The following is a 23799-nucleotide window of genomic DNA, read 5'->3' on the forward strand; positions in this document are numbered from 1 at the left end:
AATATGAAATTGTTAAAGTAAAAGGTATTATGGGTATTGAAGTACCATCATTTAATTTCTTATACTTCTTTTTAATTTTTTACCTGGGTACCTACTTTTTGCTTGCGATAAAGTTCCGAGGTATAGTGGCAAGCTAAAGTTACAGAAAAATTCAACTTGCGATGACTTATGACTATTGGAAATGAAGGCTGTTATGGGTGATACCTCTTTTATTTTTGTGACTCCCTTAACCCCAACGGCGTATACAAGGGTGGGGTCACGGGGTCATGACCCCACCATATCTTCTTTTTTTTTATATGATGAAGTGCATAAAATATGTTTTAAATAGGGAAGCTTTCTGTGGTCTTGCTGTGTGGAGGTCAATTCTGTTGATAAAATTCGTCATCGGCAAAGTGTTAAAGAAGGATATCATTTCTCAAATCTTTTTAGTTTTTTGCAATGTTCTAGTTCAATACATTCGTCTGATAAAATTTGGTGAATTTTGTTTGCTTACAGAATATAACAGTATTTTGTACATACTAAATTTGCTAGATCTGTTGCATTTTTTAAAACAACTATCGATTTGTTAATCATCAATGGCCAGCCAATTATAGAAGCAATGTAAGCAACCATATATAAGGCAATTTAAATATTACTATTAATAGGTATCACTTAGGGCTAATTTTTTGAATAGTTAGATAAACCTAAGTTAGAGCTTATTCCTAGGAATAAAAGTTTTTTTTATAGTGACATTTATTCTTCTGATAGTCTATCTGACGATTGAAAAAGCAGGGCTTAATCTAATAAATACAACTGAATGTTTTTTATATTGTAAACCGCTGATTAATACCTGAAAACGGACGAATTCCAAAATATCGCCAAAATTCTTTTTTTTTGTCTTTACTATTTTAATAGAGGTATTTTAAATTCCCATACAATTTTAAAACAAAATTTAAAAAAAATTATATTTTCAAATGCAATTTTTTTTACAAAACTTTGCGATTCGTTTGCCTGAGGTTAGGAAGACTTTTAATTCAAAAGTTAAAACTGTTATTAAGTAAAAACGATTTTTATTTTAACTTTCTGGGCTAGCGGAAAACAATGAACAGTTGATTTAAGACAAATTATTCAATCGAAGTACTCGTACAGTACATTTTATTTTTAGGAGAGGATAGCCTCAATTGGTCAAAATTAAAGCCTAGTACGCTGCTGATAAGAAACGAAAAATCCCATACAAAAATGAAACAACGAAATGGTAAACCAAAAATTTCGTTCAACTTTTCGTTCTGTAGTACGCTGTTCGGCGCAACGAAATTGAAAGTCTAAACTTCTTTTTCGCACACAAACAATTGCCGGGGACATTCATTGTGTGTGGAAAAATGACATTTTGAGTTTTTTTGTTTGTTTTTGTTGCTCATTTTGTCATTGCATGTCTTTCTGCGATGTGTGTTTGCTTTTTTACCGACTTCCAAAAAAAAGGAGGTATTCAATTCGTCTGTATTTTTTTTTTTTTTTTTGTATGTTTGTTACCGCATAACTTTGGACTGAGTGAACCAATTTTGATAATTCTTTTTGTATTGGAAAGCTGGTGGCTGCAGTGTGGTCCCATTTCAATTTCGTTCACTGTTAGCCATAGGAACTATTTAAAAAACCATAAAACCCAGTTTTGATCCATGGAAGTCGGTTTTGTTTTTTTGCTAAAAATGATTATTTTCATTTATGTTTTGCAATTTTTGAGTATTTTTTGGTCCAGATTTCGCAAGCATTTCGTTGTCCTCGTGGAGACCGACGAAAAATTTCGTTTCACATCAGCAGCGTTCTAGGCTTTAAGGCTTAACGCTAAACTTAAACGAATCTCATACCGTTTTTGTTTGGTTATTTTTAGAACTACATTCGGAACTTTTCGATTCGAAATGCAAGACGCACAAATTTTAATGTTTAATAATTCAAAAAACTCATTTTCAGGTTTATGCCTGCTATCAAAACTTTTGAAAAAAAAAAAATTGGCATTAAGCTGGTTACTTATCTAGCATATTAGGTACAAAAAATACGAGTTTTAGGGAAAGGAATCTTAAGCTTTTCAGTGCAGTGTATCGAATGCCTTATCACAGTTTAGATATTTCTTACTGGAAAATAGTATATAAAAAATAACAAAACACGTACAAGTTTGTTTCAATGCATATAAGTATGGTATACTTTTACTTGTAAAAATTTTCTTTATATATTTGAAATATTAAATATCACGGGCGTAAAGATTTTACATACATTACATATCCTCTATATTAGATGTTTTTACCGACTTCCAAAAAGGCGATTCAATTCGTCTGTTTTTTTTTTGTGTGTGCTTGTTACCTTATAACTTTAAACTGAGTGAACCAATTTTGATAATTATTTTTGTATTGGACAGCTGGTGGCTGTAATGTGGTCCCATTCCAATTTCGTTTAGTTCTGGCCATAGGAACTATTAGAAAAACCATAAAACCCAGTTTTGATGAAAATGATTATTGTTCGTTAATTTTAAAATAAATAATGTCTAACGATTTGCCTTCAATTTTATTTAAACACATATTTTTTGACGTGATAACGTCTTATAAATCGATGAACCATGGCAGCCACCACAAAAAAGTGAAGCCATTTTCTAACGTTATACACTCTCGCACTTTCGCAGTGCGGCAAAAAATTTCAATTCAAAATTAAAAATAAACTATTAAAGATACAAAAATCTTCTATAGCTTATTTGAAAGATAATAACCTGAAGCTTAACCCACATGAAGGATTTTTAAAAATTCCGTCATTTAATAGGGTAAACAAGGGTAAAACGAAAAGATGAAATTTGGGCTAAAATCTAAACGCGAAGTCGTAGAGAATTGATTTTTTTTGCTATAGATAGATGAGATTAATTTAAAAATAACTGTATTTAAAAAAAATTCTACAACATTTTGAAACTAAGCTATAACGTTTTGTTTGAACGTTGTACACGTCTTGGGGCTATGACAAAATGATGATTTTGGGTAAAGGAAATTTTTTTGACAATTCTAAAGATGCCAGGAAAAAGATGAGGGAAACAAAATTAGACGTCAGATACGGATTTTTTTCCAACACTCTGCGTTTCGAAATATGAATTTTTGGGTAATTTTTGATTTTAGCTTTTTTTTGGAGTGTTCAAAAAATCTCAAACATATAGGACATGGCCTTATGCATACATGTGCAAAAACTTGGAATCCTTTAGTGAGTTTTGACTGAATAACGGAAGAAACAAGTTTTTAAAAAAACACGTTTTTTGACCGTTTTTAACCGATTTTCATCGTTTTTTATTTTTATCTTTTTTTCTTTAATAAATACAGGAATAAAGTATATGGAGTAATGATAGACCATGACCACTACTAAATCTGTGCGAAGTTTCAATCATTTTCGTAAACACAATTTTGAGATAACGGTAAAATAAAATTTTAGAATTCAACAAGTTGTAACTTTTGACCAAGAGCAGATAGAAATTTTATTAAACTTTTATGAGCATCCTGATACAATTACCTTTCATTTGGTATATCACACATTACGGTATACTAACTACAATCTACACAATGTTAAATCAAGAAACTTGCGTGGAGATCTGTTTCCCCCCGAACAGCCATCAGTTCGGGAAGTACCGTAATCTCAGTCTGGAAAATCGACATGGTTGACTTTAAAAACTTCTAACTTCTCTTGTAGGCATCTTTGAAATGATATTGATACGTCATATGAAAGGTGAAATAAAAAGCTTTCACATGGTATATATTTTTTATAGGTTGTCAAACAAAAAAATTGATTCCATAGTCTGAGAACATAAAAATAAATGTTTTTTTTTGCTCTTTCTAATGAAATTTGAGCGAGTTCAAAAAATTCTAGCTCTTTTTGTAGATGTCTCATAGACCTGATCGATATACATATTTGGAGCTAAGACAATAAGCTTATAATGGAATTAATGACATGCAATGGCATGGTATAAAAAGACAAAGTATGATCATTAGAGCCGCCATCTTACAAAATGGTGTAATAGTGTTTTGACGTTTGGCATTTGGCAAAGTCAAAAGCAACAACAATTTCCAAGACAAATTTGTTTACAACAACAATTTCAATGGGCTGGGCTGTCAAAACCTTAAGTAGCCATCTTTTTTTCTTTCATTTGACAGTTCTCGATACTGAGTTTTTTCTAATGATCATACCTTCTCTTCTTATACCATGATGCAATGGAATTAATGACATGAGAAGATAAAAATTCATATTTTTTTGGTTTTTTTGATGAAAATGATTATTTTTATACTTTTTGCGCATTGTAAAAATTTAAAAATGGTTTTATTCTTAAGAAGAAATACTTGGCTTTTAAATTGCATAATTTTTTTTGTAAGCTTTTAAAATAAAAAAATTAATATAATGAGAAAAAAAAGATATTTTTTTTAGCTTTTTCTTGTAAATTATGATTGTTTGAAAAAAGTAAACTCTTCAATTGACTAATTTTAAACAAAAGCACGCAACCTGTTTTCTGACGACGTTATAACATAAACAGCCCTATTCTGCTATTCGATTCACGTGAAAGTCTAAAATAAGAAGCGTTTAAAAGGTAGTTAAAATTAAATTTAGACAGTTTTTTTTTTCTTTAGAATTTCTTAAACAGACGGGAAAAACACCTTGCTATCGAAAGTTAGAAGTTTTTCAAAGCCAATTTGATATGATTCAGAAAGAGAATTCTTCGATTCACGTGAATCGAATAGCAGAATAGGGCTGAAAATCATCGTCCGTAAACCCTCTTTACAGACAACCTCTTTTTTTTAAATTCAATTTATTCATTATTTACTCATGTATTTATTTGGAAATGTATGTATGTAGTAAAATAATAAGTTAAAATAATTATTTTTTCATATAAATGCGAAAATACAAACAAAACCTATCTTATATTTTCATTTAGGTACTTTTTAAAATCCAAAAATAAAACCCTGTTAGTTTAGCAAGAAAAACTATTTTTTTCTGAATTTCATAGTTTTTACATAAACTTGCTTATTTTCAAGAAAATTGGACTTTCAACTTTAACTGTTATTTAAAATATTTTAGGTTCCATTTATTAGTAATATTTTGTACTATTTCGTTAAAATAATATTTAAAAATTATGTAATGGGATCTTTTGTTTTGGTTTGTTACAGAAATGTCACATAGGGCTACAAGGGTTTATAATATGTATAATTAAACATTATTGAATGAGGATCATGTTATAAGGAATAAGTCATCCAAATTTTTTTTCCAAAAATTTGAGTTGTTAGAAGTAAAATACTGAACCTATTTCAGTTACTAGGGAAAATTTATAAGCTTAAATTTGAATTAAAGAACTAAAAGAACTCGTAAATATCTACATTGTTTGTTATTGTTATCCATAATTCCAAAAGTTAAATTGTATTTAAATTGCAGAAAGTTAATTAACATGATTTCCAATATATTATATTTTGTATTCTATATTTACTTTCTTGTTATTATAACTTTTTGACCTTTAAGTAATAAACAATAACAACGTTTTTAGTAGAATCTAACTTATCCTGTTATTTGAGATTTAAAATTCATTTAAAAGTTAGTAGGTATGTTGATAACAAATTGTTTGGTTTAATTGGAATATACCAAACAATCAACTGGGCAATAGATAGAGTAAAGTGATTTTGACTTTTATTTTTTCAAATCACTGCTTGCAATTATGCGTACCTCATTTTGACGATTTATTTTACCTTCAGATTGCTAACTTATCTAAACTGTAATGATTAGTTAATCATTTGACTTTCTGAAGATCATTTAAAAACATTTTTTTTTGTAAATTATTAATTCCTTTTTCAAGATTAAAATATTAGGGAGATTCCATAACAGAAGCTATTACGAAGAAAAAAGTGTATTTTATATGATAGAATTTCTGCTTAACTGAATTACTTAGGGCAAAATTGTTTTTTTTTTTTTTTTGTAGCGTGTTGTTAATTTTTTGGTAAAACTTCCAGAAATATTTGGATAGGATTCTGATTAAATCCACGTCCTTGAGAACAGTTTTTAACTTGAAATCTTTCTGTCATGGTTTTTTTTTTGTAATCTTCCTTTATTTGGCGCTGTTATGATCTCGTTATCTGGGGGTCATAACCCTCCCACGTATAATGATTGACACTAGTGATCCGTCAATGGGGTTCACCGGGTGAACCTCAGAAATCGTGAGCAAAGCTCCCGGTTTTGTATTTTTCCATTTCTGAGACCAACTTAATTGCTGGTGTTTTTGAATTTTTTTGTACCAAAATAATAAAAACAATTTTTTTTAAATTAAGCTTAAAATCATTAATTGTTCGTTAAATAATTACATTTAATGACTTTTATTCAAGAAGGCTGATAATAACTTTTATACATAGATACAAAAATTACAATTTATAGAAAAATATATGAAGATGTGGTAACAATCATTTAAATATCTTATTATGTTGAAAGCAAGCTTTTTTGGATAAGCATTATCACATTGGTGATGTGTACGTCAGTAAAATAGAACCGTATGTAGTACAGATCGGCCACGTCTAGTTTCAAAGTCTTGCAGCAGCTCGTCTATTTCATTATCGAGGTCTGTTGATTTTGTCATCTGAAAAAAATATTCAATATTAATATTTTTACATACATACATTACAATTTAATTAATATCTAATTTAAACATGTTTAGGTCGGTAAAGAACGCGTATTGGTTGAAAGCGATGTAAAATAGTAATTTTTTAATAAGTATATTGGTTTTCAAAGCGCAAATATTTTGATTAAAGAATTCAATCGTTTTTTGAGTCAAATAATGCTAACTTCATTAGTCTTTTAGCTTGTACTAAGTCTAATAATAATGGTCTATATCAGTCGGTAGGGAAAGTATAATTTTCGGAAAAATATTTTTGTCAAGTTATTTGTAAGAATAATCTTTTTTATCAAAAAACAAAACCGACTTCCATGGATCAAAACTGGTTTTTATGGTTTTTCTAATAGTTCCTATGGCTTTAACTGAACGAAATTGAAATGGGACCACATTGCAGCCACCAGCTTTCCAATATAAAAAGAATTATCAAAATTGGTTCCCTGCGTCTGAAGTTAAAAAAAAAATACAGGCCTTTTTGGAAGTCGGTAAAAAGAACTCAATTTATCAAATCGATTTGAAGTATATATTAAATAAGTGGAGATGATTAAAATCTATTTTCTAAGTCAAAACAACAAAGGAAAGTAGATTTTAATCTTCTCCACTTTTGAATTTAAAATTTGATACTTTGAGGTTTAACACCTTAAATAAAAAAACAAATTTTGGAAGTTTTGCCGCCCTCTATCTTCTCAAGCAGTAACTAAATAGCTATAAATCAAAATTTTAAACTGATTATTTTTTGCTATCCTCCCATCTATAGAAATTCAAATAAATCGATTAAAATCGATCGAAAAATTGAAAAAAACGGGGAGAAGTGCTGGCAGAGAAAATATGTAAATTTTTAATTTTAAAGTTTTGACTTTAAGGATCAATAAAATGCAAAGTCCTAATATTATATTTTTTTAGGAGCAGCGGAAAAGTCCAGAAACTCAATTTAAACATTCTTTGAATGTAATAGAAAAACAACATATGATGGAAATAAATTTGTTGAAATTTGTTTGGAGGGTTTAAAACTGTATTATGAAGGAATAGAAAAAACAATTTGTTGGCATTAAATTTTGCGCTCTGGTCTCCAGCTTATTAATTGCATCGATTTTTTTTACAACAAGACAAATGTCCCTTTGTTCAAACAAAATGTTTCCGTAAGCATAATTCTTATATTTAAAGAATTTGAATGCAAATAACAAAATGTCTGCATACTAATAAATATTTGAAAATCATACTTTTTTGAGGGTTTAACTAAAAATAAAATGAAGAACTGGGTCGCACGCACTTGCCCTTTTGGTGAAAGTTGCTTCGAATGTTAAAGTTTTTTTTTAGTATTCATAAAACAAAAATTTTAACTTATGTTTTTCATTAAATTTATAAGAAATTTAAAAAAGGTTTGAAAAATTTTTTTAAACCAACTAAGTATGCCATTCCCATTAGTTTCTTGTAAAACAAATAATTTTTGGAATTTTTGTATTGAAAATTTTGGGAATCGTATTTTTTTAACTAGTTTTTTTTTAAATACAAAAATTCAAAAATTTAAAAAAAAGGTATGCAATTCTGAATAAATTATTATACGATACAAAAAAATATTATCAAGCCGTTTTCAAAAAATTGATTTTTCAAAAAGAAATTTGAAATTTTTTTTTTTTAAACCGAAACAGTAAGTTTTTAAAATCCTTAGAAATTTTATATAACGGCTAATTAGACGCTTATATAATAAAAGATTTTGTTGAAATCGGCTTAATCGTTTATGAGAAAGTCAGAAATCAAGAAAACGGTTCTGTGACAGGTACTGTTAATAAAGGTTCAAAAAATATTTTTTTATCTCAAATAATTTGCTACAGTACCCCTTTCTTTAGCTAAAAAATTTGAATTTCCCCTCTATAGTGGAATTACTAAAGCAAATTAGGGAACCCGGCCGAACAGCTCTGATTTTTATGATCTTTTTTTTCAAACGTTGGTAATTTAAAATACTTTAAAGTCTATAGGTTAAAAATTGCCGATGTTGTCGTATTTTTTTTTTAAATTATAATTAAATTTTTTTTGAACAAACCCATTTTTTTGCTTAAATTTCATAAAATAAATGATACCAAAAGATTAAGGAAAAAAATAAATGGGAGTAAAAGACAATCTTACATCGTTTAAGCGATAACTTTCTCACAAACTGACTTCAAACACAAAAACAATATTTTTAACACAACGGCAGCACCAACAATAGTTGCATACACGTTTTTAAAAAGCCAGAATCTCATTTCTATCTGTAAAATTTTAATCCAATAAAAAAAATTCAGAAGAATTTTGGAAAAAAAAGTTATTAAAAATTTGTAAATGATTTTTTTTCAATATTTTTGGTAGTAAAATATGAATTTATTTTAAAAAAAAAAAGGAAAAAGTATTATTTATAATAGTTTTGAAAAAAAAATTAAAAATTATTTCAATTTCATTAGATTTTTTTTTTTTTCAAAAACTTTGGCAAATAAGAACATTAAACTTTTGCTATTTAACTTTAAACAATAAGCGCTATTGAATGAAGAAAAAATAACTGAACTTAAACTTAAAAATAAGTTAATTTTTTTTTCAAAACTTCTATTAAAAAAATTTCTTCGAAAATTAAATACTTTTCAATTTTTTTCATAAACTGCAATGCATATTGGCATTTCCTTTTATAGTTTCAAATCATAATAAATATGGCAAAAAAAAATTGAAAAATAAATGCATTGTATATATATTTTGTATTTTTATATTATTTTTAACTTTTATAAAAAGTTTTAAAAAGGGCATGTTAAAATTTTTCAATATTTTTTTTCAAAAATCTGAGTTTAATTACCATTTTTTTCAAAAACCTTTTCTTAATTTTAATTTTACAAGTATGGATAAGCTTTTAAAAATATATATTTAAATATTGTAGGTGTTGCCGTTGTGTTCAAATATTTTTTTTGTGTTTAAAGTCAATTTGTGAGAAAATTGCATTTATCGCCTAAACGATGAAAGATTGTTCTTCACTTCCATATAGTTGTTTTCCTTTAATTGCCTAGACAATCTTTTGGCATTAGTAAATTTATGAAATTAAAGCACAATTAAAAAAAAAAATCTTCAATTAAATTTAAAAAAAAATCAAAACGGCAACAGCGGCAATTTTTAATTTATTGACTTTAAAGTATTTTTAATTACCGACGTTTGAAAAAAAAAAGATCATCAAAATCAGAGCTGTTCGGCCGGGTTCTCTAATATTGCATTTTTTGAGCTTTAGTTACTCCACTACTAGGGAATAACCAAAAACATTTAACTACCAATCTTACGGGACCCAATTCTTAAGCATTCTCTATCATCGTTATCTTGAGTTCTATTTTTTATACGAATTCTAAATGTGCCCTTACGTACATAATGTATGTAGCAAGTAATAAATGTAAATGGACTTCCTGTTTTGGAAATAATACATTTAATTTGGAAATTAAAATTTATTAATGGCCAATTTTTCAATAGTCAGATAAACCTCAATTAGAGCTTATTCCTAGGAATAAATGTTTTTTTTTTTTGGTATTGACATTTATTCTTCTGCTAGTCTAACTGACGATTGAAAAATCAGGGCCAAATTGAAAAAGAAATATAAATTATTTTACCTTTCCAGTCAATACTTTGCCTGTTGTTCATCAATTTACCAAAGAATTGAAGGGAACTTTAAGAAAATAATTGCTCAAATTGGTATAAATATTGGCCACCCCACGACGAAATAAAAAAACCCTTAGTTCGTGCAGAAGTGAGAAAATTTGTTGACTTGAAATACCTAGAAACTCAAATTAAAGTTTCATTTTTTAAGTAGAAACGAAATTAATAACATCCGCAAAAAGTCTGAATAAAATAACCCTCCAAATATTTATTTTCAATAAATGTTCTATAAATTATGCCTAAGAGCATGCTGCATTCAAGATTTACCATATTAATCATATCAGCGATTAGAAAAGCACCCAACAAAGCCTCTTCATGATTATCCTCGATGTCAATATTAAAAGTGTGAACAGGTTTATTCATAGTATCTCTTGTTGCCATATATTCTAACACCTGTTGAGGAAGTTGTTTCAAAATTAATTAATTTTATTTGTATTCATAGAAGAACTAACCTGGTCATAAACACGTTCCTCCACGGTAACAATTATATCAAATTCTTCTTTACAATCTTGAAATCTTTCGGGACATTTTTTGATTCGCCTATTCCGGTCTAGCATATGTAATAGGCCATTGTTAGTATAGCTAAATTTTGTTATTATTAAGGAAAATCAACTTAAAAATTGTATAAAAATCTAAAAAAGAAATAATGTTTTTTTTTTGTATTTTAAAAAAGGATACTATTGTTTATCTTTGGCTAGTAAATCATTATAAATATTATCGTATGGTGTTCCAAATTCATATACATTTGGCTTATCAATTGCAGTTCCGGGCAATTTCACTCTATCGCCAGTGCCAAATGAACGAACTTTGTATCCTTTTTTCGCAAGAAATCCATGAGCTTCCATGGAACGGTTCATGTTTGAGGAACATATGACCGCAATTGATAAATCAGATGGATTTGCCATACTGTAATTATATTGAAATAAAGTTGTTTGTTGTAGAAATAATTAAGGTTGATGATAATTCTTTTAATTTATTACTTTTATTATTTAAAAAATTAAACTAAAGCGAAAGTCCAGAGAGAGGAGACAATTTTGCGAATGGAGTTTCTTTCTCGTAGTGTAAAATATTTTGACAGATGTCATGAGTGAGAGAGGTATGTGGTATGTGGTGGAAAAAATTGCAAGCGAAATAAGATGGAATCGAAATATAATTTACAGGGATGTGCAATGAGTAAAACGATTTTTACGAGATGCTGATGCGAAACGAAATTTTCCATACAAAATTTCGTTAACGAAATCTTGAACGAAATTAAATTTGTGTTGGTTTTTCTTTTAAACTTATTTTCTCTGATATTTTTTCTGATGTTTTTTCTTGAATTTTTTTTATTTGTATTTTCATAATTTTTTTGCTATAATACCCGATGGTATTTTTTTGTTAACATGAGCGCTGTCGACTTTGGACATTTCGCTTCAGCTGCGTACTAGGTTTTAAGGTCGTGAGTGGATTGCGTTTAAAGTTTGGTTAAATTTAATCCCAGTTAAATTTTATAGCGTGTTGCGCTTTAAGCAGCTTTCATATTATGTCGATCAACACTGATTTTGAAATTGTTGACGAGCTTGCTACTCGTCCACACTCTCAGTTAAGTGTGGACGTGTTATTTTTCATGTTGAATGTCAGTGAACGTCATTTTTGTGTCATTCGGTGATTTTTCAATCGCCTTTACCAGTCAGATTAGGCAAGAGGGGTGAGGATTTTCTTCTTTTTGACGTTTGTTCCTAGAAAATGTAATTTGGAACGCCAGGTCCAAAGGCATGCGGTAGCGGAATGAATAATATTCCAAACCGGAATACCGGGTACATACGGTAGCGGTACGGGTAATTGTATGAAAAAAATTCCACATCTGAACGTTGATGTGTCAGTTTTGAATTTTTTTCATACAAGTACCCGTACCGCTACCGCATGTACCCTTCGGTGTGGCCAAGCCTTTAAGGCTTGGCCACACCGGAGGGTATGCGGTAGCGGTACGGGTAGAGGTAACGGTACTTGTATGAAAAAAATTCCAAACTGACATATCAACGTTCAGATGTGGAATTTTTTTCATACAAATATCGTTACCGCTACCCGTACCTCTACCGCATACCCTCCGGTGTGGCCAAGCCTTTATAGAACCAAAATTGTTTGTTGTTCAGGTGTGAAACTTTTTTCATCCGTACCGCAAAAACACCGGAACGGTATGCAGCAGCGGTACGGGTTAAGGCTTGGCCACACCGGAGGGTACGCGGCAGAGGTACAGGTAACGGTACGGGTATTTGTATGGACAAAATTCCAAACTGACACATCAACGTTCGAGTGTGGAATTTTTTTAATACAAATATCGTTGCAGCTACCCGTACCGCTACCGCGTACCCTCCGGTGTGGCCAAGCCTTTATTGTATACAAAAATTCCAAACTGAAACATCATTATTCAGGTTTGGAATTTTTTTATTCAAGTACCCGCACCGCTACTACCCGTACCTCTACCGCATACCTTCCGGTGACGCTTGAAGGCTTGGCCACACCGGAGGGTATGCGGTAGCGGTATGGGTAGAGGTAACGGTACTTGTATGAACAAAATTTCAAACTGACATATCAACGTTCAGATGTGGAATTTTTTTCATACAAATATCGTTACCGCTACCCGTACCGCCAAGCCTTAAAGGATTGGCCACACCGGAGGGTATGCGGTAGAGGTACGGGTAGCGGTAACGATATTTGTATAAAAAAAATTCCACATCTGAACGTTGATATGTCAGTTTGGAATTTTTTTCATACAAGTACCGTTACCCCTACCCGTACCGCTACCGCATACCCTCCGGTGTGGCCAAGCCTTAACTTTCTTGTGTTTTCCTTCCTTGAAGGCTTGGTCACACCGATGGGTACATGCGGTAGCGGTACGGGTACTTGTATGAAAAAAATTCCAAACTGACGCATCAAGGCTTGGCCACACTGGAGGGTATGCGGTAGCGGTACGGGTAGCGGTAACGATATTTGTATGAAAAAAATTCCACATCTGAACGTTGATATGTCAGTTTGAAATTTTGTTCATACAAGTACCGTTACCTCTACCCGTACCGCTACCGCATACCCTCCGGTGTGGCCAAGCCTTGATGCGTCAGTTTGGAATTTTTTTCATACAAGTACCCGTACCGCTACCGCATGTACCCATCGGTGTGACCAAGCCTTCAAGGAAGGAAAACACAAGAAAGTTAAGGCTTGGCCACACCGGAGGGTATGCGGTAGCGGTACGGGTAGGGGTAACGGTACTTGTATGAAAAAAATTCCAAACTGACATATCAACGTTCAGATGTGGAATTTTTTTTATACAAATATCGTTACCGCTACCCGTACCTCTACCGCATACCCTCCGGTGTGGCCAATCCTTTTGTACCGTTGCCTGTACCACTGCAGTATAAAGGCTTGGCCACACCGGAGGGTACGCGGTAGAGGTACAGGTAACGGTACGGGTATTTGTATGGACAAAATTCCAAACTGACACATCAACGTTCGGGTGTGGAATTTTTTTAATACAAATTTAGTTGCCGCTACCCGTACCGCTACCGCGTACCCTCCGGTGTGGCCAAGCCTTTATACTGCAGTGGTACAGGCAACGGTACAAAATTGTATAGCAATACTATACTTCTTGCGATATATCGTCACCTCCAGTGTGTGCTTGTGTATTAAGGCTTGACCACACCGGAGGGTATGCGGTAGCGGTACGGGTAGCGGTAACGATATTTGTATGAAAAAACTTCCACATCTGAACGTTGATATGTCAGTTTGAAATTTTTTTCATACAAGTATCGTTACCTCTACCCGTACCGCTGCCGCATACCCTCTGGTGTGGCCAAGCCTTTAACCGTTTCAGTACTATGTACCGTTGTACCTGTACCGCTTTTGTATACCTTTCAAAATATCAATTTTACAAAAATTTATAAATTGAATTAAAAACCATCGATTCAAAATAAACAAAATTTATTGCTTTTGTTCTCCCTTACGTCAGAGGCTTTAAATTGAAAACCCCAATTTGAAAATTCTGTCCATTCCACCAAAAACAGACAACCCAATTAAAAATAAATTCACCTCAACTAAAAAACTGATAATTAACTTGCAAATGTAAATGCAGTTTACATTGAATGTGGAACACTATGGAAATCGAAACAAGCTTGTCAAATTGACAAGTTGTATCCAAAATGACATTTTTCATTTAAGTTACAGTAGTATAATATAATTGTGAACAAACAAATAAGAATTGCAAATTTTCACTTGAATATTTATCATTTTGGATTTCCACCAATTCAAAATGGCAAATGAAAACGAACTTGAAGTCATTTGTCGGACTTGTTTAAATGAAACAAATTCATTTAAATGCATTTACAAAGTTGGTATGCTTTGTGGCGAGATAACAACATTGTCTGCAATGCTAAATGACTGCACATCTATTGAGGTAATATTTTTTTTTTGTATTTTGATAAACCACCACAATACTCTCACTACCCAAAACAGATTTCCTGTGAATTAGCACAATGATTAAACGATCCATAATAAATTCTCAATTGTAACTTTTTTCAAAAATAACGATGATTTATGATTATTCACAAAAAATATGCTATTTTTTCATTTCCGGTAAACTTTTTTAAGTTTTCTTCTCAAGATTTAACAATTTATATTGAAATGGGTTGCAAAAAATAAATTTTCATGAAAAGATACACTGTTCTAGTTTCTTTTTCATCTTTTGTCGATGAGTTTTTTTTCAGTTTTTTTTTTTTTTATCGATTCTCAATCCTTTTTTGTTTTTTATTGATAAAACAATAATAAATCAAATGACCAGTAATGGTTGTTGGATAACAATCTTTTGTCTTTCTAAATTCAAAACCTTCTCGTGAACCAGTTTGTTGTAAACTGTCCAGTTACCGATAATGCCTTTTCTCTTCCCTTAGTAGAGTAAAGGCAAATTGCTAAACAAATCTTAGCATATAAAAACCCCATAACCCGTATAAGCTCCCTTTTCCTCACCCCATAATTATCTGATAGAACCATTGCCATTGCGTTAACTTTTATTTCTGGTCTATTTTACTTTGGTCGTTATGAATGTGAACGAACACCTCATTAATTTATCACTCTTTAACCCTTAGATAGCTAACTTTTTATTTATGCGGTGCAATATCAGCCATATAAATGCTAGATCTGTCTGTGAAACTTAAAAACGAGATATGTTTGGTCGATGAAGAAATCCAGACTACCTATGTACATCTTAGTTGGCTGAAAGAAAAGCATTAACGGAAAGAAACACTTCGGAACAATCGGCCCGAGCAAAGTATCCATCGGAGCGGAAATTTGTCCGATTTCACTCTCGAAGCGTGATTCGTATGAAGTCAGAGAATTTTCCGTTCTAACATTATACCTCGCTAGGACCGAATATTTAAATCTATACATGCCAAATGGTGAATTTTCTAGTTTATTATATATGACATAAAATGGACTATCGCCTAAAAGTTAATAAGTTAGCAAAAAAAAGTGCAAACAAGAAACTCAATAAAATACAGGTTACATACTTAAGTCCTTTATTTCAACGTTCATGGAACGTCTCATCAATTATCAGCTTAAGAAATATCTCAAGAGACGAAGCGTCCAACGGCTTTGTATATAGAATCTATAGTACTATCATGTAGTGAGATTTTTTAGTTTGTTTGTTAGATGATTGTCGCGAGGGCGCTTAGAATGATTTCAGTATTGGGAGTAAAGAAATGAGAATATACATTTCTGCGTGAAATTTGACATATTTTTTAGTTCGTTCGTTAGCTTACGATTTTGGTGGCGTTTTTTTTCTGCATGATAGTACTATAAATTATATATACAAAGTCCGCAAAGTTCACGGGTGATCTGATGGTAAATACATAAATCTTGAAAAAGTATGATTGTTGCCTTTGATACTATTTATTTGATAGAGTTTATCATCAAACTCTTTTTTTTTTAACCTTTGGAGTAAATTACTCTTCTGCGCTGGATTGCTAACTAGCGGTCCAAACAAATAGTACTGGATGGATTTAAGTCTGTATTTCAGAGGACTGGCGTGTATCAGGGGTCTGTTAATCCCCCGACTCTCTTTCTCGTTCTTATAAATTATATCCTTTCTGAACTTCTAATCAGCACAACTTTGACTGACTCAGAAAAATAAAAAGTGGCGTGTATTTACCAAACTAAAACCACCCCATCAGTTTTGAGTAAAGAGCCAGATAATACTAAAAAAAAAATTTTTTGTGCACAACATGGTTCTTTGTACTTTACTCAAAACCTAGACCTTTACGGGACAACTCAAAGCCTAGACCTTTACGGGACAAACGGACCTCGGTCCTGGTGCTGACAAATTTGATCAGATTAACCTAGGCGCCATCAGCTTCTGATTTTGAAACAAATGCAAAAACATACCAACAAAATTGAAATTTATCATTTTTTTTTGTGGTATTTTGCACTTTGCTTAAAACTAGGACCTGATGGGACCAAATGGACCGCGGACTCAGCGCATTCTAAATGAATAAAACTAAATGTTTCTAGACTAGATCGTTGTTTTTTGTGGGCCAGTATAATAGTTCTTACAATTTATCATGTATCGTCGGCTTAGTGTGTTCACATGAAAATGATTTAAAAAATTCATTAGAAATAAAAAAAGCTTTCAAAACTTATCAAATTCTTTTTTTCATTTAATAGTATGGAATCTGAAAAATAACTTTATATTGTTTTGGATTTATTCACATATTTAGAAATATTTTCTCATTTAATGTCTGTGTAAAAGTGGAGTTAGTTATTTTTCACTCCAAGCCGACGATATTCGTTTTCTCATTCACATCCATGTTCTTTGGGTGTGGATCTTGAGCGGCAACATATGATAAGCTCATTAAATTCTCCATTTCTGAATAAAAACCGCGTAGAATTTAATGCATCAAAAAATGCAATTCTTCTATAGAAATACACAATTCGGCACCGCTAAACCCGCTACCACTCGCCCCTTTGTTTTTCAGCTCAAAAACTATTTGACGTTCATTTCAAGTTCGATATTCCAAGAACAAATGATTTGCATTTAAACGTTGTTAGTTTTTACCATCTAAATATAAGCTTTTAAAAATTCATATATCAATTCAATTTTTTGTATTATTTTAGTTTAACGAAGATGAGGATCTACCTCGATTTATGTGCAATAAATGCATACGTCAACTTACCAATTCCTATCTCTACCGTCAAATGGTAATAAAAGCCAATGAAACTCTCCGAGAACAACAAACTAGTATGAAAACCGAAGAAGGAGTTCTAAGCACTCTGTACTATTATGAGCAATCAACTTCACACAATGAATCAATAGAACACGAAGAAGAACATGTTCAAGAAATGACTGAAGATGAAGAAGAGGATGAAGATGAAGGACATGAAGTATTAGAAGTACACGAAGAAGATCAAACTAGCCAAGTTCTGGAAAATGTTGAAATCGACAATGATTCTATTAAAATCGAAATCAATTCACATGAAGTTAATCATTATGAATTTGCAATAATAGATAATGATAATCAAATGATGATTGAGCGGAATGAAGAAGTCATTGATGATTCTAGTCAAACGAGTTTTTTCAAAGAAGAAAAAGATCCACAACACTTGGATGGTAGTAGTGTTGGTCATAAATTACCAATTAACCCACGTATACGTAGAAAGAAAACTATTCCTGGTCCACCATTTAAGTGTGAAATTTGTGGCAAACATTTAAGTAATCACAGTTCGTACAAATATCATATGCAATTGCATTCTGATGCAACACCATTTCTCTGTAGTCATTGTGGAGAGAAATTCAAAACAAGAAATGCTTACGATGGACACATGACCACGCACGATTCAAAAAATCCAAATATGTGTAACCTTTGTGGTAAAACTTATAGACAGGCTAGTTCTCTTCGTATGCATATTCTTACACACACTGGAGAAAAACCCTATTTATGTGGTATATGTGGCAAGGGATTGACACAAAAGTCTGGATTTAAGGTAAGCCATTTCCCAAAAATATAAAACAAATCTAATATTTATCATTATATTTAGAAACATATGCTAGTTCATACGGGAGAGAAGCCATTTAGTTGCGATGTCTGTGGCAAAGAATTCCGATACTCCAGCAATCTTATAACACACAAGAGATCACATTCTGGGGAGAAACCTTACGAGTGCAAGGTTAGTTTAAGCTTAATCAACTCACAAGAAAAATGATAAATCTAAATTTTTACTTTTTTCGATAGCAATGCGAGAAAAAATTTTCTAGTGGCGAACAATTAAGGCGACATGAATTAATACACTCTGGAGAAAGGCCATATTCTTGCGATATTTGCCATAAAGCTTTCAATAGACGAAGTACACTTTTGGTCCACAAACAAGTTCACAAAGATAAAACAGCAGTGAATATTAAGGAAGAAAAAAAATAAAGTTTGCCTTTTTACATAATTGTATATTCAATGTTAGGTATACTTTAAGAAATAAAAAATAAATTAAAAATAACACACTAATGCTGATCCAAGTGAACAAACTTCTTTCGAAGTTTCTCACGTTTCTCTTTTTTGGGTCGTCGCCATGGTTTGTTGGGGACACCTGTTGCTTGTCCATCGACATCACCTTGACTACTATTACCAATATGTGGAAAACTAGCACGACCTTTAGCGTGGGGTGCTCCACTGTTCGTCTTGAAGAATTGATCATTTATTTCATTTGCAGCAGTGTTTTTATTTATCTAAAAATATACATAAATTATAATTTGTATGTTTGTTTAATATCAGAAAGTAATATCTTACTCGCATAGCTCTTTGTTGTTGTTTGGGAAGTGATTCCTCTTCAATTTCTTTCCTTACACGAGCTGGAAAGGTATGAAATGATTCTTGTTCAACTCCATTTGGGGCATGACAATAGAGAAGTTTTCCATTAACATAGTCCTTAAGCACATAACGTGCAGACCGTGACTGATCGGGTTGTCCATTTGCTGTCATAAATCCTCGATTATCTAAAAATTAAAATACATTTATCAGGTTTAATAATAAATCAATATACATTTGAAACAATTAAAACTTACATCCATATGCTAAAAGTAATTCTTCTGCATGAGGAGGTCTGTTGGGATCTTCGCCTTCTATTGGTTTAGCAATTATGATACCATATTTATCTTCAAGAATATGTTTTGGAATGCGAGCGCACAACAAGTTGACTGGCGGGACATGATCTCTCATCTAAAACCAATAATTTGCATGAGTTTATTTTTAAAAATAAAATCCAGAACGCTTTGAACTGAATTATTTATATTAAAAGATGGATATGGAAATTGAATTTATTTTAATCCCATTTTCGGCAGACTGGTTATAAGGTTGCGATCAAAAAAGGTTTTGGTTTAATTTTTACGTTTTTGGAATACCTTGCCAAATCTCAAAACACCTTAACTATTTAGCGTTTTGCTACTTTTAATTCCAAAATCAATGAGTCATAACAAGCAAATCCAAGCTTATTGGTAAAAACATGCAAATCCAAGCTTATTGGTAAAAACTTCAAATAAAAAAAAAAATATTCAATTGAATTACCTAGAACAGTGAAAGGATTTTACAATTTTTTCAAAAAGATGAATTCATGATTATCATTAGCGACTTTATAGGGTATGCAAAAGGAAGGCTTTTATAATTCAACGCTAAGATATAACTTGCAGAGTCCACCATCGGCAAATACTATAGAGGACCAGTATGTATTATCACTGGCAATCCCTAATGGGAAAAGTAGTTACTGTGATACGATTTAAAAGGTAGTCAAACGAATTTTCTAGCACAATTTTAACTTTATATCAAAAGCTGACAAAATGTATGGCCCATTTCACACAAAGCCGGGTAAACGGCCCGGATAGCCGGTTGTTAAATACACGTTCTTATGGGTGCCTTCACACGATTAAATTGAAAACGTATAAAGAAAAATCGGCTACCCGGGCCGGTTGCCGGTCGCTGGCTATGTGTGAAATGGGCCTAAGTATGCCGTGATGAGCCCTGAATTAAAATCGGTCAAATGAACTTTCTCTTAGAAATCAAGCTGCATAGTAAAAAAAAAAATCTTTTTGTATAAATCTGGTAAATGTATGTACAAAATTATGTATGTATGTACAAGCACATATATGGAAAAAAATGGAAAAAAATTAAATTCGTTCTTCAAAGCAAAAAAACAACATTTGCATAAAAAAAATACGCAATTTGATTTCATTTATTAAGATGCATTCTTATAAATGAAAATTTTTAATTTAGAGTCGTTAAAAAAAAATAAAAAATATTTTTTTGAAAAAGAAAAATTAAATAAAATTGGGATGCCAAATTGTAGTAAATATTGATCAATACGTAAAATGAAAATTTAAACAAAAATGCAGTTGTATCTTGTTTTTTAAAAGATTTTTCAAAATAAAAATTTCAAATTATTTTCAAAAATCCAAACATTTGTTTTTCCAAAATTTTATTTTTCAACTAGTTGGGAAAAAATTCAAAATTTCAAAAACCGTTCTATGCCAGGAACCGTTAATATAGATTTTCAAAAAAAAAATTAAAATATACATATAACTTCTCTTAAAAGTAACACTTTTTCTAAAATTAATTTGTGATAGGGATCATTACTTTTGGTCCTTAAATTTAATTCCAAAAACCTACAGGTACAACACCCAAAAACAAAAACTGCTAAATAACAATTTTGAAGAGAATCGACCCATCCGTTTAGGCTGTTGCTCTTTGTTCACACAGACGGGTTTGCGTGACTGAAAAAATTCAAATCGATAGCTTTTGTTGATTTCAAAGCCCTCTTTAATGGGACAAATAGGGGAAAAGTATACAAAACGATGTTGTGTTGCTAATGAAAAAGATTTAAAACAACATTCTTCTGGATATTAGTTTCTTTTTTTTTCTAGAAACTTACTCGTGCAACGGGAAATCTACAAATCAACAGTGAAGTGTATCATCGCTGGAGCTAATCAATGTCATAAACTTTAAAACATTTTTCTACATTACAGAATCCGACCAACCGATTACAAATTAATGCGAGGACATGCTTTAGGTTGAAGACTCACATCATTATCCCCAATGATAACTGTTCGAATAGTCTACGCAACCTGTTCGAGTTCTACAAAAACGAGGTATCCAGGATATATTTTCAATATTAGGAGCACAAGGTAGTCGTTATATGGGATAGCCCAACAAGCACCACATTGACACTGCCAGATGGAACCAGATTGTCCGCCACATGCAACTTCAAGTTTGAAGACATATATCTTTGCGAACTGCTGAGAATCGACTAGCGCTTAATGGGTGTGTAAAAGAAAGACATTTTTGTATTATCACGTGCATTACCCTTAGTAAAAAAAACAGCCACGAAGTAGCTAAAACTGTTTGAAAGGAAAATGATGCATTTGCTAGCATTGAAACGGAGTGTGTATGGCTGCTAATTAAGTTAGAAATGTATGAAATGAGAATTCCAACAGCGATGGAATTAACCTTGCAAAAGACTATGTTTACCTTCCTCAACTATTTAGCAAAATGACAGAGATTAAAAAATGAAATACTACATTTGCTAATCAATGTTTACTTTTAACCAATTCAACGCTTTTTAAAAGAATTTAAATACTCTACATTCAAGAATACTTTTAATTACCTGATCAATTGGTAAGATTCCATTTAATATCATATCGGCTTTAGTTAATACAAAACTTGGCATAACTAAACCAGGACAATCACAAAGCATAATATCTTTTTCCAAAAACAAAGTTTGAAAATGTTTCGTCTTTCCAGGAGTTGCCGAAACAGATACTTTTTTCTCTGCCATCAAAGCATTTATAGTACTACTTTTACCGACATTTGGATATCCCACTAAACCAATAGTAACAATATTTTCCAATTTCTTTGTTCCCTGATAAACATTTCTAAACAATTCTGTAAGTTCAGCTCGGTTAAGGAGTTGCGAACTATTTCCTTGTGTTTTTTGAACAACTCCAATTTGATTTTCAATTGTTCTCAGTTGTTCTTCAGTTTTATCCAAGCCTTTTATTATTGCCTCGGTAGCTTTTCTTAATTCTTCTACTGCAATAGCCTTTGAGTCATCATCATCTTCGTCAACTTCGGCTTCATCAGAGTTTTGGGCATTTTTTTCTTCTTCATCTTCTTCCTCTTGTTCTTTCAACTTTGCAGCTTTAGCTTCTTCTTCTGCTTGAACAGCTGAAAAAAATGCTACCTTGATGTTTTCTTTATCAAAATACTCTGCCCAGATTTGTCTTTGTTCAGGAGTCAGTAAATCCGATTTGTTTACCAGAATCATATTCATTTTAGCATCATCGACTTCTTTGACATAGTCTTCGAGATCCTTACTACGAAAGAGTAATGGATTTCTAGCATCGACAATCTGAACAACGACATCACTCTTTTCCACTACGCGCCATAATTGCCTCCAAAATTCTAAATTCTTTTCGTATGGAGTCATAAGCATTTCGTCATCTTCTTGCAACAAAGCAATGTTTCGTCTCCATTCGAGAAAAGATTCACCTTCAGCTTTTTGTAAATCTTCAGCTGTAGTAAATTGAGTCCACTTGGGACGACGTGGAATTTTCAATAAATCTTTTTTATCAAAGTGTTTCTTTTTCAAAAGTGTCTCTTCGGTTTTCGACAGCAAACCAATGTTGCTTTTGGGATTAACGAATGCAATATTAAGTTTTTCAGCTTGAAATTCAGTACCTGCTAGTTCGGCTGTACGAAGAAACTCTTGAAATGATGATTCTTCGGTTACGGATTGAAGATTGAGACGACCCCAGTCGTAGCCGTCTTGAACTTCGGTTGTATGTAACTACAAAAAAATTGTATTAATTTTGATAGAAATAGAGATTTATTTAGAAAGTTTTTATTACCATTGAATCATTGTTAACTTTCTTTTTATGATTTGCTTGTCCATAATGATCTTTTATTAAAGATCTACCCAAAGTTGATTTATTTTTCTTGCTCATTTTTCTTGTAAGGATTTTATTATAAAATTTTTTTAGCACATGTCCACAAGTGACAAAACCGTTCTATTTTGACGTTTGTGATTGTGACAGTTGCAAGTTCTGTTTGTTTCGATTTGTTTTTTTTTTTTCTTTTATTTCTTGAGCCCCTTTCACACTACATTAGTTTTTTATCCGGATAATAATTATTTGTTCGGATAAAAATTAGATATTTTCGGACACAGTACACATAAAAAGGTAATCTATTCCGGAATGACATTGGTCGCCAGATTGTCAAAACATGACACTTTGGCGACCAATGTCAGCTACCGAATTCTTAATTGTTTAAAATACCGACGAAAAACGCACAAAAACCGATAAACCACGCACACCACTAATTTTTAAACAATTATTTACCATTTCCCGCGATGAAACACGAAGAAAATTTGTTATTTTTCAATTTATAATATTTTTAAACGACATTTTATAAATTAAAACAAAAACAAATTTCCTGTTTACTGCGATTAAAATATAA

The 23799-nt window shown here is 31.6% G+C and overlaps 3 protein-coding genes across 5 annotated transcripts; 1 reads left to right on the forward strand and 2 right to left on the reverse strand.

Annotated features, from left to right (window-relative positions):
• Positions 1 to 6314: 6314 nt before the first annotated feature.
• On the reverse strand, positions 6315 to 11373 carry LOC129911276 (RNA polymerase II subunit A C-terminal domain phosphatase SSU72). Of its 2 annotated transcripts, XM_055989011.1 has the most exons (5): positions 11269 to 11373; positions 10967 to 11194; positions 10741 to 10870; positions 10556 to 10681; positions 6316 to 6601 (listed from the first exon to the last, which is right to left on the reverse strand). In XM_055989011.1, the coding sequence occupies exons 2-5, from the start codon at positions 11191 to 11193 to the stop codon at positions 6500 to 6502; spliced, it is 585 nt and encodes a 194-aa protein (XP_055844986.1). In that variant the 5' UTR covers position 11194; positions 11269 to 11373; the 3' UTR covers positions 6316 to 6499. The 2 variants fall into 2 exon arrangements, with proteins under 2 accessions (XP_055844985.1, XP_055844986.1); XM_055989010.1 differs by lacking the exon at positions 11269 to 11373 and having other exon boundaries at positions 6315 to 6601; positions 10967 to 11259.
• Positions 8085 to 18749, forward strand: LOC129911274 (zinc finger protein 23-like). 2 transcript variants are annotated; one of them, XM_055989008.1, is made up of 4 exons: positions 8085 to 8169; positions 17426 to 18292; positions 18347 to 18475; positions 18541 to 18749. In XM_055989008.1, the coding sequence occupies exons 2-4, from the start codon at positions 17456 to 17458 to the stop codon at positions 18721 to 18723; spliced, it is 1149 nt and encodes a 382-aa protein (XP_055844983.1). In that variant the 5' UTR covers positions 8085 to 8169; positions 17426 to 17455; the 3' UTR covers positions 18724 to 18749. The 2 variants fall into 2 exon arrangements, with proteins under 2 accessions (XP_055844983.1, XP_055844982.1); XM_055989007.1 differs by lacking the exon at positions 8085 to 8169 and adding an exon at positions 14473 to 14714.
• On the reverse strand, positions 18750 to 23375 carry LOC129911271 (large subunit GTPase 1 homolog). The gene is made up of 5 exons (XM_055989000.1): positions 23193 to 23375; positions 21950 to 23131; positions 19362 to 19515; positions 19087 to 19292; positions 18750 to 19025 (listed from the first exon to the last, which is right to left on the reverse strand). The coding sequence occupies exons 1-5, from the start codon at positions 23286 to 23288 to the stop codon at positions 18801 to 18803; spliced, it is 1863 nt and encodes a 620-aa protein (XP_055844975.1). The 5' UTR covers positions 23289 to 23375; the 3' UTR covers positions 18750 to 18800.
• Positions 23376 to 23799: the final 424 nt, after the last annotated feature.

This window comes from Episyrphus balteatus, chromosome 2 (assembly GCF_945859705.1).
Source record: "Episyrphus balteatus chromosome 2, idEpiBalt1.1, whole genome shotgun sequence".
NCBI classification, from domain to species: Eukaryota; Metazoa; Arthropoda; class Insecta; order Diptera; family Syrphidae; genus Episyrphus; species Episyrphus balteatus.

What these genes read in the sequence shown, in the direction of transcription:
- LOC129911276 (XM_055989010.1), bottom strand. Translation starts at nt 11,193, where the DNA reads ATGGCAAATCCATCTGATTTATCAATTGCGGTCATATGTTCCTCAAAC. An exon ending in CTAGCCAAAGATAAACAATA is followed by an intron (nt 10,871 to 10,966) that starts GTATCCTTTTTT and finishes AACAAAATTTAG; the next exon opens with CTATACTAACAATGGCCTAT. An exon ending in TCGCTGATATGATTAATATG is followed by an intron (nt 6,602 to 10,555) that starts GTAAATCTTGAA and finishes TATTTTTTTCAG; the next exon opens with ATGACAAAATCAACAGACCT.
- LOC129911274 (XM_055989007.1), top strand. Translation starts at nt 14,571, where the DNA reads ATGGCAAATGAAAACGAACTTGAAGTCATTTGTCGGACTTGTTTAAAT. An exon ending in ATGACTGCACATCTATTGAG is followed by an intron (nt 14,715 to 17,425) that starts GTAATATTTTTT and finishes GTATTATTTTAG; the next exon opens with TTTAACGAAGATGAGGATCT. An exon ending in AGAAACCTTACGAGTGCAAG is followed by an intron (nt 18,476 to 18,540) that starts GTTAGTTTAAGC and finishes TTTTTTCGATAG; the next exon opens with CAATGCGAGAAAAAATTTTC.
- LOC129911271 (XM_055989000.1), bottom strand. Translation starts at nt 23,288, where the DNA reads ATGAGCAAGAAAAATAAATCAACTTTGGGTAGATCTTTAATAAAAGAT. An exon ending in AAGTTAACAATGATTCAATG is followed by an intron (nt 23,132 to 23,192) that starts GTAATAAAAACT and finishes ATTTTTTTGTAG; the next exon opens with TTACATACAACCGAAGTTCA. An exon ending in AACAACAAAGAGCTATGCGA is followed by an intron (nt 19,026 to 19,086) that starts GTAAGATATTAC and finishes GTATATTTTTAG; the next exon opens with ATAAATAAAAACACTGCTGC.